General features: G+C 45.5%; 1 protein-coding gene and 1 long non-coding RNA gene across 3 annotated transcripts in view; one reads left to right on the top strand and one right to left on the bottom strand.

Annotated features, from left to right (window-relative positions):
• Positions 1-2864, bottom strand: part of TRIO (trio Rho guanine nucleotide exchange factor) — a 253664-nt gene extending 250800 nt beyond the window's left edge. For both annotated transcript variants that reach the window (XM_027681616.1, XM_027681624.1), the window contains exon 1: positions 2657-2864. In XM_027681616.1, coding sequence (XP_027537417.1) covers positions 2657-2771 — 115 coding nt within the window. In that variant the 5' untranslated portion in view covers positions 2772-2864. The remainder of the gene's footprint in view (positions 1-2656) is intronic.
• An 823-nt stretch (positions 2865-3687) lies between these two features.
• LOC113966687 lies at positions 3688-5069 on the top strand. The gene is made up of 2 exons (XR_003533919.1): positions 3688-4181; positions 4803-5069. It is a non-coding gene; the product is annotated as an uncharacterized LOC113966687 (long non-coding RNA).
• The last annotated feature ends 8414 nt before the right edge of the window (positions 5070-13483 follow it).

The raw sequence follows: 13483 nt of genomic DNA, 5'->3' as shown, positions 1-13483 counted from the left end.
CTCCATTCTCCAGGCTACTTTAATTCTACTTCAGGTTTAGTCTTACAAGAGGACAGGAGGAAAGCCAATAACCCCACTTGGCAGCTCAACTGACCAATTTAACTAACCTAGAATTAGAACTTATTGTTTAGGCAGGTTTTTTGTTGTTGGGTTTGGTTGAGGTTTTTTTCCTTCTGGAAAACATTGGAACATTTTTACTCTTTTTCTCTTTTAAGTAACAGATACAGCTTTGATGATATTCTCTGCAAGCGACAGGAAAAAGGAAGCATTTGTCATTCTAAATTCTGTAGAGAGAAAAATATTTTGTCTGCTCCTATACACCAAACAAAGTTTTTTCCTTGTTCATTGATCACGAAGCCCACTGCATTTCACTGAAAAAAAAAGTGCCTCCTGTTCAAACAAAGAGGAGCACTGGAGATCTCTTAACAGACCCTTTCCTTATAAAAGAGTGTATCATGTACAGAGGCAGAATTCAAAGAACTCTTCCCAATACCAAACAGCCACAATAGATGTCGGAACATTTTCCAGCATATGTCACAGCCCAGGCTGAACCAGATAACCTCCACAAGTAAATACAGAAATGAGAATGCCAGTTGTTAAATACGCTCTAAGAGTTTTTCGATAAGCATTTGACATGTCCTTCTACTACTTTAAGATTTTCGGTTGCTGCAAGACTAAGCTCAGTGTAACTTCCCCGTTATCAAAAATTCTCAGCATCAGAAGTCATCACTACACCACTTATGAGTTTATCAACTCTGTGTCATCCCTCTATACTGAAACACAAATGTGGAAGTTGACTATTAATATAGCTGGCAGGGTCTTCCAAAACTGCAAGATTACTACACAAGTACCCATTTGTAACTACTGTGTTCAAGTCTACTGTAATCTGTCATTTTGCTTTCAATGGGATTTTTTCCTGAGAACAATAAAGCTCAGTCCTTCTTCCAAGAAGAAATCCACCAAGGCCAGCATCTTGACTCGACAGGGAGCTTCACACTCATTGCTGTCACGTGAAACAGGTTGCCTTGGGAGCATCAAGCCCTCCAGAGGGGACACAGCCCCCTGTTCGGACTCTCTGTCCACAGAAACGCAGCTCCGAGCGCTCTTTCAGGGATGTCTGCTGCAAATCACACCTCCTCCTTCGCTCTCATTAAATCAAACACACCGCAAAGCATGCACCGACCGCGAGCAGCACTGATTACGCCGTTTCCCACTTCCCTCACGGACTTCCCTTAGAAACCCAATGAACACTGCTTTTACTACTATTATTACTACTGCCATCATTATTATTTTTCAGACACTAAATCGGCCATCGCCCTCATCTTTCCAGCGGTGAGTCTGCATTTTCCTTGTTCGCCGCTCCTTTTTAGGCATCCCAACGGAGCAAATGCCCAGCCCTGCCGCCCCGCCCGGGAGCGGTGGCCGGGGGTGCCCGGGGGGCCGCGGAGCCGCCGGCGGAGCGAAGCGGAGAGAGAGGAGGAGCTGCCGCCGCTCGGGGGAGGGCAGCCGGCACCGGAGGGAGGCTCTGCTGCCGCCACCGCCGCCCAGGCTACCGGCAGGGCTCCGTCCCCGATGGCGCTTCGTCTGGCCCGGGCAGTCCAGCCTTGCCCTCCGTCCCCGCCGCTATGCCCCGGGGACACCGTCTGGGCGGCGGGGGCAGCCGCCCTGCCCGCCCGGTTGTGTGCCGAGAGTAAACACTGAGGGAAAAGGCGGCCTCCATTTTTTTTTTTTTATCCCGGCAGCCTGTCAACAGGCTCCCCCACCCCCCTTCCCCTCCCGATCCTCCGCACCGAGCCCGGCTTCCCAGCCCGGCAGCGCCCGAGAGCCGCTGCTGCCCCGCCTCAGCCAAGGCAGGGACACCTCTTAAAGTGGGCTTCGCTTTTTGTCTGCCTCTTTCCCTTCTCGCTGTAACATCTGCTCTCCACGCTGCCCTCTCCCATTCCTGCCCTGGGCCGCCACCCAGCAGCACGGCACCGGCGGAGCGCTGCCTTTTATAGCGGTGTCATCCCCACCTGCCTCCCCGGGCGGCCCGGCCGGCGCAGCCCGCGCCCCGCAGCCCCGCTCACCCTTTCCGCCCTCTCGAGACCCTGGGCTGCCGGACCCGAGGGGGTCCTCCGCCCGCAACCCCTGGTGGGACATTTTCGGGGGGCTCGGGTCCGCCTGACGCTGTGTGGTGCCGCCCGGCCCCGGTAACGCGCCCGCTATCGAGCCGGCAGAGTCGCACCTGTCAACGGCGACACCGCCCCGGGGCAACATCAGCCCCGCACCCTCCCGGCCGGGCCGGGCCGGGCCGCCGCCGCGCCCGTTTTCACGCTTCGGTTCTCCCGGCGAGGGTGCGTCCCGCCCGCGAGTTGCTGTGCCTGAGCCTAAGCCCCGCTGTCCCCGGCACGGGATGAGGGAGGCTCGGCTCTCTTCGCCGCCGCCGCCCCGAGGAAGCGCGGCGGCGGCGGCGCCCCGCACGGACGGGCAATGCCGAGGCGGCCCCGTCAGCGAGGGGCGGGCGAGCCTTCCCCGAGGCCACCTGACAAAGCCGGCTGCCCTCCCGGGTCCGCGGGGAAGACGTCGCTTGCCCAGGGCCACCTTTCGCCGCTACCTCCAGCCGCGGTCTCGCCGCTGGCCCTGCCTTTCCGCTCCCCCGGGATGGGACCGCACTCACCGGATCGGAAGAACGCCGCGATGTCCGCCGAGTCCTTGGCCGCCTCCTCGGCCCCTTCCCCCGCGCCGCTGCCGGCCGTGGTGGCGGCGGAGGTGGCGGTAGCGGCGCTGCTCATGGCTGCTCCTGCTGCTGCTGCTGCGTGTGCCGGCGGCGGTGGCTCCTCCGGGCGCTGACCCCACCGCCCCCTCCGCGGGTCCCGGCTTCACCTCCGGGCGGGAGCGGCCGTCAGGGCGGCAGCCGGAGCGGGCGAGCGATGCAGGGCGGCGGCGGGCGGCCGCAGCGAGCGTAGGGACATGAAGGTATGTGCGGAATGGCAGCTCCAGGAGCGCCCACCCCCCGCAGCCACCTAGGAGGCGGCGTGTGCATGCAGGGAGTCCGGGCGGGCGGGCGGGCGGCAGCCGGAACGCAGACAATCGCAGGAGGAGGAGGAGGAGGAGGAGTAGGAGGAGGAGGGCGACGACAACGACGACGGCATGGGAAGGGCCAGCGGTCCGCGCAGCCAGCAGCCGGTGGGCGGAGAAAGAAGGAACGTTTCCAGCCTTTTTGTTCTTTTCCTTTTTTTCTTTTTTCTGTTTTTTTTTTTTTTTTGAGGGAGCGAGGAGCGATCCGGAGGAGCAGCAGCTGCTCTAGCCGCCGTACTGCCGGTGGCCGCAGCAACCGCCGTCCTCCATCTTGACTAGGAGGAGGAGGAGGGTGGGAAAGGGGAGTCGGGAAAGGAAGCGAGTCCCCGCCCGAGGAACAAGGGCGGTGGAGCCGGGGGGGAGCTCGGGAGTCTCCGGCTGCGTCCGGCACCGGTCGGGATGGGGCGGGGCCGGGCGGTGCAGGTCGGCGGCGCTGCCGCCGAGCTCGCCCCCGATCGGCGGGGACGCGGCGGTGGGGGGGGTGCCCGTCCGGCGGGGCGGGCAAGGGGATCCCCGCGGCCAGTGCCCGACGGCTCCCGGAGCGAGCGCGGGCCGGGAGCCGTGTGTTTGTTGTTCGGGCTTTGATTGTTTTTCTCTCTCTCTTTTTTCTCTTTTTTCTTCTTATTTTTTTTTTTTTTAGCTGCTTCCGACTGGCTTTCGCCCTCTTGCCAGCTCGCCGGTATGCGGCGGTTGGGCTGGAGGTCCTAAAAGAACCCGGTCCGTCGGGCCCAAGGCGCGGCGGGAGCGTGGGAAGCGCCCCATGTTCCTGGCTGTCACTCCTCGGGAGGCTCGGTGCGAGGGCCCCCCGCCTCCGAGGGGTCGTGCTCAGGAAGAGCTCTCCTGCTCGGAGCTCAGAAGGAGCCTGGCTAACCGCTCCAAGGGAAAGGGAAAAAGGGGCACGCAAATTCTTCAAAAAGGTTTCTTTACAGTGCTGTCTGCGTTGTGGATATTTTTTCCTCAGTGATCACCGGGGCACTTCAAAATGTTCTGTGCTGTGGGCCGGTTCAATTAACATAAAATAAGCAAACAGCTCATGACTAAGAGCACAGTTGGATGTTGGTTAAGATGCGTCCCACCATCGTCTTGCACCTCATGTTAAGCTGCCAGTATAAGTTTTCATCCAGGTAAGGCTGAAGAGAGCTGGCAAAGCAGGAATCTTAGCAATTGCACAAATTGATGAAGCTGAGTAGCCCGTCTCAAATGCTTGTGGTAAATAGTAAATTATTAACACACTTGAAACTGAGAAGTTCAGCTTCAGGTATTAAACTCTTGAACCTCTGATAAGTGTTAAAAGCAAAGGTAAGTTCGAGATATTCCTAGAACACCCTGAGTAGGAAGGGATCATCCTGGCCCTGCACAGGACCACCCCAAGAATCACATCATGTGCCTGAGAGCTCCTTGAACTCTTCAGAATTGGTGCTGTGACCACTTTCCTGGGGAGCCTGTTCCAGTGCCCAACCACCACCAGGTGAAGAAACGTCACCTGATATCCAACCTAAACCTCCCCTGACACAGCTTCATGCCGCTGCCTCAGGTCCTAAGGGAACCCTTAGGGTTCTGTTAGTCTATCATAGTCAGATGATAAGGAAGTCATCTGCAAGGTTCCCAAGGTTTGTATTTATCTGAAGTTGTACAGCTTGATGAAAAAGCTTTTGTGCAATTACGTCTGCCCTAATTTCTCTTACAGGGAAGAGATTAGTTTGACTGAAAAGATTTTTTTTATTTTTTTAATGTTTTTCTTTCAGGCAGCAGGCACAGGAAAGAGTTCCAAATTAGCATCCCACTGGCAGAAATGGTTGCAATGTGAATTCCTTTCTAGCTGGCCTAGCACCATCCACTTAGCAAAAAACACGAATGGGACAAATGCTGCTGTTCCCTAGCAAGCAGTGAGTTGACCTGGGAGTAGGAATAGAATACTGTATATCTGCACCAAAAAAAAAAAACCTGCATAAGAATGTAAGAAAATTTGATAAATGCATTGGAAAAGTTAATATAAAGAGTAAAGAAAAAAATAGGAATCTCCATAATTTAAGCTTTCAGTGGCTGGAGAGCAAGGAGTGGTTGAGATTACTTGTTTTCTGAATTTGAAATAAGACTTTCATATGCTGTGCAGCACTGGAAAAAGCTTTAGAAAGCTGTTCATCAGTTATTGAAAATAAAGCACTATCTGTTTCCAACTAGTTGCTCATCCAGCATACTGTACAAATTTTAAGTGGGTGCCAAAGAGTCAAGATTCATTTGAACAATTTTGAAGGCCATATGACTCAAGTTTGTCCCTTCCTCTGTCCCCTCCATTTGCTGAATTGCAAGAGGCACTGGATTTGGGTTTTTTTCTAACACATGGATGCCCTGAGCCATGTACACTACTACTGGAGCCTTTCATCACTGTGAAAGTGATTGAGATCATCTAGTTGTAATTTGAGCTCTTCATCAGCAACAAAGGTGGCCCTTACAGAAAATCTTCCAAGAGCCAAATATGGGCATACCCTTTGCAGCATTCATAAGGATTATGGCAATACATGGTGTTCACACTAATGTTCGGGATGCAATATTTACTGAAGCGTAACTTAAAAGAGACAAAGATAGGAAAATGACATTATGACTCTAATAAAGCAAGGATTTAATTCACAGTTATCCACCTTAGATATCAAATACCACAGTTAACATTTTGACATTAGGAAGTTAAGTTTCTTAGTGTGGTTCTTCTTGATCATTTTAGGCTTGAAAACTAAAACAAACAAACAAACTTGGTATGAATTGTCTATGTGGAGAGCACTGCACATTGAAAAGTTGTGTGAATTTGGCTACTTTGGAAGCCTGTCATTAAGGCAATAGCTCTGTTCTCCATCCTAACTTCTACTTTGCTTGTCTTGTTTTTTGTCAGCCTGCAAGTGTTTTTGTACCAACTGGAATGGTAAATGGAAGAAAGGTAAAAATATTCATCATGTAAAAGTTACTTTAGGGGTGCTGTGACATGCAAAATACCAATAGGGTTAAGGCCAAGGTTCAAATTAGGGTTTATTTAAATTGTATACTAGGAGTTTTAAAACCCAATAATGTTTAATTTCTGTACTTCTTTTATATATATATATATATAAAAGATATATATGTATATGTATATAAAAGATGTACATCATCATCATCATGGCTAGGCTTCACGAATGAAGATTTGGGAAGGGCTCTACCCACATTTGTTGCAAGCGCGTTGGTGGCTAAAAAGGCCAATATGAGATAGGCATGTCCGGTTGCAAAAGGCACAGCAGAAAGACTCCTTAGATGGTATATTCTGCAAGGCACGATTCTTTCTGCGTTGTCTTTTCTCCTCAAGGGTGATCCTGTGTGCTTTCTCAAAGAAAAGATGTACATATATATATATATATGTATAAAAGCATTTAATTTTCTGTAAGCAAATTGTTCAAAATATTTAAACCCCAGTAAAATAAATGCCCAAAGAGAAGTGTTGTTTCATTTAAATGTCCTTTATTTTTTTTTGTGTAGTGTCTTGCTCTGGTTGAATGGTCACTCTAAAATCAGTATGCCAATGCACAAAAACTTTTGTTCCTGTCAAAGAGGTGTCATGTGAGGGAAGAAGCTTGCCCAGTGCCTAGCCTTCTGTATCCAGGCTGAGAAGTGTCACACGTCACTTCATGTTTCATCCCTAACGGAATTTCTGGACTTGATACTGCTTGAGTTCTTTTCCTGCAGTGTTTGCTGCCCACTTAATCAAGAAAACAAAAAAATCCAAGATTCCCGCATTTCTACAAGCGATGAAAGAAAGCAGGGCAAGCTTGATTTAAAAATCACTGATATTTACAAGCTTTCAGGAGAAGTAAACTAGAAACTCATCATTTTGAACAAACTGGGAGAGAGGAGATGATACTGACCTGGGGCCACCAATCTAAGTTGTCTCTTTGCTTAGAACTAAGAGAGAATTCAATTATGAAAAAAGCAACCAAAAAAAACAAACCCAAAAAATGCAAACCAATTACAAAACTCACCCAACAAGTAGATCTTTGCAATGGAGTTCTCTTCTTGTAGTTGTTCATAAGCTTCACTATTCATATAACTAACAGAAACACAGAATGTAAAAGATAGTGTGGGGACAAGACTTTCACGTGGAAAACACTTTAGGGGAAAATGCATATGGACTTCAGTCTAGCCAGCCTGTAAGAACTGCTTCTTACAAATGTTATTTTCCTGCAGCGGGCTTTTGGGGAACTCCTATCTATAAAACACAGTATAAGCACTTATGGTAAGTAGTAGAGGAGACCATACCAGGTGCTACTGTGTTTTTAAGATGACAAGGCTTCTTTCAAGTTTGCAGCAGTTAAGGAAAGCAATCAAAGTTAATAACATGTACCACCTCGGAGTTGCTATCTGGTTTCTGATCTAAATGGTGCTTGTTTTATAGCAACATTTGTCAATTTCAAATTATTCTTCAAGCACTCTATGCATCTCTTTTATCTGCAGACTAGCACTGAGGCATTTACCATTATTATTTCCCTCTTTTCCACGGAAGCATCCATGTCTTTTTGAAAAGTTTTAAGCCTATGTGCTCCACTTCCTTATGCTATAAAATCAAGTTCTTGTTTCATTGTATGAGTTCTGGCAGCTTTTGGAACCTTACCTCTTCATTGTTTCTTCTACTTTTCTGCAAAACTAATTTTTTTTTAGTATCTGATTGCAGATGACCTACCTGTCACCTATCTAAAATATTGCCAGTCTAATTGAAAATATTTTCCCCATACTTCTCCTGGTAAGACCTCCCACATACAAGCTTGAGAATTGGGCCCATGGCAGTCTCATGAGGTTTAAGAAGACCAAGTGCAAGGTGCTGCTGGTTGGTATCAATACAGGCTGGGGGATGAACAGATCGAGAGCAGCCCTGCCAGGAAGGACTTAGGGGTGCTGGTGGATGAGAGGCTGGACATGAGCCAGCAATGTGCACTTGCAGCCCAGAAAGCCAAAATTGTATCCTGGGTTGCATCCAAAGCAGTGTGGGCAGCAGGTCGAGGGAGGGGATTCTGCCCCTCTACTCTGCTCTGGTGAGACCCCACCTGGAGTGCTGCATCCAGCTCTGGAGTCCTCAGCACAGGAAAGACATGGACCTACTGGAGCAACTCCAGAATAGAGCTACCAAGATGATTAGAGGGATGGAGCACCTTTCCTATGAGGACAGGCTGAGGGAATTGTGCTTGTTAGCCTGGAAAGGAGAAGGCTTCAAGGTGACTAATTGTGGCCTTCCAGTACCTAAAGGGAGCCCACAAGAATGATGGAGAGAGACTGCTTACAGGAGCATGTACTGACAGGACAAAGGGGAATGGTTTCAAACTTCACCAAGAATAGGTTTAGATTAGATATTAGGAAGAAATTCTTTACAGTGAGGGTGGTGAGGCAGTGGGACAGGTTGTCCAGCAAAGTTGTGTATACCCCATCCCTGAAAGTGTTTAGGGGATGAAGCTCTGAACAACTTGGTCTAGTGGATAATGTTTCTGCTTTTGGCAGAGAGGTTGGAACTAGATGATATTCAAGGTCCACTTCCAACTCAAACCATTCTATAATTCTATGATTCTTACATTTCCTTTTAATCTTAGACCAGCACTTCCAGCACACACCAGGACATAACATTTCACAGATACTCTTAGGACCTGAAAGGGGAGATTTAGTATACTTAGGTCAAAAACTGTAAAGAGGCAGTGTTTGGTGGCAATTACAACTTAAGTTTTACTACATCTGTGGTCATGACTGTCAAATCTTAAGCAAAGAATCAAGCAGCTTTTTAATAGCCTACAGACCAACTTGTGTGTTTTTGCATATCGCTTACCAAAAATACTAACTGTCCTGATTTTATTTATAACCAAAGATTTTTTTAAAATTCTCACCATTTTAATGATGTGATATCTATAAAAATTCAGCTCCTAGTTCTGCTACGTGGCATGTACTGACTTATCAATGTCAAGGACACTTATGTGTAGAAATTATACCAGACAGCTGATGTTTTATAAACTATTGGTGGTCTATATGCCATCTGTTGACTAACTTCACCCTAACAAAAGTGTTGGTTTTTCTGTTTACACTTAGGCACTCATAATTCTACATTATTGTACAATTAATGGTGGCTGAGCCACTCCACTGAATCTCAGACAAGTCAACCCATTGCCTCTGCTATCCGGGTTTTCAGAAATGCTTGTTGTCTCCATCAGGAACTATGCAAGCACATAAATGGACATGGACAGGCACACCCTAATTTCAGGTTTTCTATCACTATCATTAACATTGACATCATACTGGACTTTCAAAGAGTATTTTCCTGTTTGTCCAAAGTTTTCTAGGCAGAAATGAGTGCAGTGTTTCGGAGGCTTTCTGAAAAAATTGAACTTACTGTGCCTAGTTGAAAACAACGTGCACATTCATTACACGATCACAGCCTAGATGGAACAAATCCAGAAATCCTAATAGTAGGACAATGCATGCTTAAGCCTCTATGAGTGATTCACTCCTCTTTTTTCAATCAGTTATTCTTCAGATGGCATGACCTCTTATTCTGCTTTTAAAAAACTTTCCTTTAGACATTCTGCGGTGTGCTCCTCACTCTACAACAGATCAAATTACATATTCTTGTTCATTTTGTATTGTTATTCCTGAATTTTTGAAGACCCTACTCTGATAAGGGTATGGTTACAGGCAACTAAAGAAGAGGGGTGTGATTTTTTTTTTCCCCCTGGGTTCATCTTAATTGACGAGGAGTTAAATACATCCCCTCCATCTTTCTTTAGCTTTAAGAGCATTTTAGGGGGAAAAAATGTTCAGGAGAAAAATTCAGCATTTTCCTTTTCTTGCTCAATTCCACCTTCTACTGTCTCACATGTTAATCCTTTCAAGGAAAATCATCTGTTTTGAAGTCTTTGTAAGTTTAGGTTAAGAAGTTGGGCTCCAACAATCTAGATCAAATGAAACAATGAAGTGTTTGCATGACTAGCTTCAAAGCAAAAGCTGTAGCACAGTTTTTACTTACACTTCAGGAAGTATAAAGAGCTTAATGCTGTACATATTTCCTTCTTAGGCTTCCAGAATCTTGCTTTCCCAGTTTTGACTCTTTAAACTCAGCAACTGAATGATACTGCCTACTCAGTGGCTTGTGTCATGTCATGTTATTCCCATTGTTCTGAATGTACCATACTGCCAAAACCCTCTGTGTACAAACCATGCTAAGCCCTAAAGGAAAGCTTCTATATCAAGCCTGGCATCCTCCACAGATTTGCCCACTCCTTGCTTCTGTTCAGGGGACAGAAGGGTGGGCCCCTATTAAGCTTATATTTCAACAATTATGCTATCAACAATCTGCGGGTGTATGATTACTACTGGACAGTATTCCAACATGAGGACATTTTACGCATTGAAGGCATCAGTGATATCTTATTTGGTCATGATATAAAGATAACTTGTGTCAGAACAGTCTCTGCTCTTCATGCCAAAAAAGCACTAGCATGTCCACAGAAAAAAAAATGCACTGCACACATAGAAAAAATGTACCATATGTATCTTTAAACAAAGACCACTGGTTTGTATCATCACAATGGAAACTCAGAAAAATAGGTCACCAATTAAGCTAAGCTATTACACTAGTGATTGCCAATAGATAGCAGACAGCCTTACATTATGTCATTTATTTATACCAAGCATTTTGATACACTCCTTACTACATTTATGGGAAAACTCTTCCCTTAGTGTCAAAGTGGTGTTAAGTCCAGTTGACAATTATCCTTCTGCCTTAACAGTAATAGTCTGTTAATTTTACTGGCTTACCTACAATTATTTGTCAAAATAGTGTTCCAGAATTGGCATAGAGCAGCACAAAGAGCCATGTGTTAATTATAATTGTAATTTATGAGCCTAGACAAAGTGAAAAGTCAATCAAAAGTGAAGCTTAAAACAAATGGCATCCTGTTTCAAGAGTTACCCAGAAGAAGGCATTTAAATCAACTCCGCTGCTTGTGTGCTTTTATGCATGTAACTTCATCTGCAGGCTGGTTTAGAGTTGCCCAGATTGGAAAGCATCTTGGATGCCTATGTCTATATCACTCCTGTCAATCAATATCTTGTAACAGGGATTGAAGAAATTTGAGTAATTGCTTATGCAACAAGCAAACCAAAAATGCATAGTTCCTTTTCTATACACAGAACTGACTTGCAGTTTGAGTCATTTCAAAATGACAATTTTTTAAAATATTTACAATACTTTTGCATCCACTGCTAGGGAGTTAGCCTTGATAGCAATCTATGTAATTCATAAGTTTGTTGTTTTTATATGACTTAAGTCTTCCTAGGTTGATGATTCCCCAAGAATGCATTCAGTTCTTGCTGACTTTTTGCTTTGAAACAGGAGTATAGGTTTTTCAGCTAGGTAATATTTACAATTGGACTTTGAGTTTTCCAGGTTCATTTGAGAGCTCAATAAAGAGATACTTCCAAAAGATACAGGATTTTCAATCAGGGTAATAGTAAAGGCTGTTCTACTGTGGTGGATCTAGATTGCATGAGTGCCCTAACAGACTCCCCAGATTTTTTTTTTCACTTGGAAAGAATAGGTTTGCTCAGAAAAAAGATTTTCAAGTTCCCAAGGAGACTTCTTGAGACCCCATCACCACCTGCTGCTGCAAGAGGTGACCTCTGGTATCAAAGCCACATTTTACAAACATGTTTATTTATTTCTGGGTATATACATTTATAATGATTTCTCCTTTCCCTTGGTTTTATCAAGGCTTCATCTCTAGTTTGGTCTTTTTAGCATTCCTTCACTTTCTGCAGATATTTCACTATTGCCTGTGGTCTCTATACATAATACATGATTTATTCAGATCAGTGAATGGTACTGCTTAGGGAGGTCTGCTTCTAGGTGAGCATTTATCATTCCTTAGTACCAGTTGTTCCACATTGTCCATCCTGGTTGATTATGCTATTGTCTGGACAGTAGCAGCAGATGTTATTTCTGACATTGCTTAGTCTTAAAATTAATTTTGTGAGAGTGCACAGCCATGAATTGCTAGCCTTGCCTTCTTCCAGGAGCTGCTGCAATGAGAAAGAACTGACCAACATGGAACACAGTTTCATAGTGCTTCCTTTGCTCATAATCAGGAAGTCAAATTCCTTGCCATGCCTGGGAAGCCAGTTGGCTTTCAGCAGCAAAAGAGCAGCAGCTGCAGCATTGCTCTGTGGATAGAGGGCAGTAAACAAACTGGGTTTATTTTTTTCTGTTTTCTCCAATTTTTCAATTATAAGACAAGTCCTCTTTTGTTTCCCTTCATCCTACTCGGTACATCCCTTTTTCACCATTATACTGCAGTAAGCAAAATGAGCAAAAGGCAAATATTGCCAGCATTTTGCTCCTCATGTGCTTGCTTTGTTCTCTTTTCTTAGCAGCTAATTTCATGGGTAGTCCCAGCTTCCTATTTTTAATTAAATAGACTACTTGGAGTGGAAGCCTTGGGCACAACAGTGGTAAGTTTTTGGTATTGACCCTGAAAGGTCTCCAGCACATACTGTTATTGGCACGTTAACCCCAGCTGGAGCCAGCTGCTTCCTAAGGATGTTCAGCAACTGGGAGGCCATTCAGGACCTGAGGAGTCACTTGATGTTCCACATTCCCTCCAGGGTCTCAGCTGCTGTTTCTAAAGACAGAAACACAGAAGGACTTCTGCTTCCAAGTCTTTCTAGTTTGTAGCCCCTTTGTCAATACCCGTATGTAAGACTGAAGACATCATCTGTGCACACTTGCATTCTGGAATAAAGGGCTGTTTAGTTTGTACACGAAGAAAGTTTACAGATCACATGCTCAGCATGGCTTATGCTATATCCCTACGTCTCAATCCTCACAGAGGAGGAGCATATAATGTGGGATATTCAGTTGGCAGAACTCCCAGGAAATGCCTACAAATTTCTGGATCTTAGCATAATTGTAGGACACCAGCTATTTTTGCATTTTGCTAAAATGATTCTGCCCCTTCTGTGCAGATTAATAACCCAAAATAATCCTTTACAGGTATATCCAGTCATTACAGTTGTCACTATTATTAGTGTATAGACTTGAAGTTTCACCAATGGTCTCATTCATGTCAATCAGAGGTGGGAATTTTGACATTGAATCTCTAGCAATAGAGCAGCCAGATCAGGAGCGTGTGGGATGGCATAGATACACATTTCAGATCATCTACTAAGCAAATGTGTAAAGTTTTTACATAAGTCCTAAAATTTCATTATCAATACTTCTTAGTGAAAGGTTTCACATTAGGTCTCAGGAAACAATGACTTGAAATTTTGCTATTCAAATGATGTGCCTAAATTTCTTTCCTATTTACTGCTTTCACCTAACAGAAGTATTTCCTGCATGACACCCACCAATTCTATTGGCCCAGATGTTCTCCTAGAC

This window comes from Neopelma chrysocephalum, unplaced genomic scaffold (assembly GCF_003984885.1).
Source record: "Neopelma chrysocephalum unplaced genomic scaffold, ASM398488v2 Primary Assembly neopelma1_22b, whole genome shotgun sequence".
NCBI classification, from domain to species: Eukaryota; Metazoa; Chordata; class Aves; order Passeriformes; family Pipridae; genus Neopelma; species Neopelma chrysocephalum.
The sequence above is the reverse complement of the archived record's forward strand: the minus strand, read 5'-3'. Positions and strand labels throughout refer to the sequence as shown.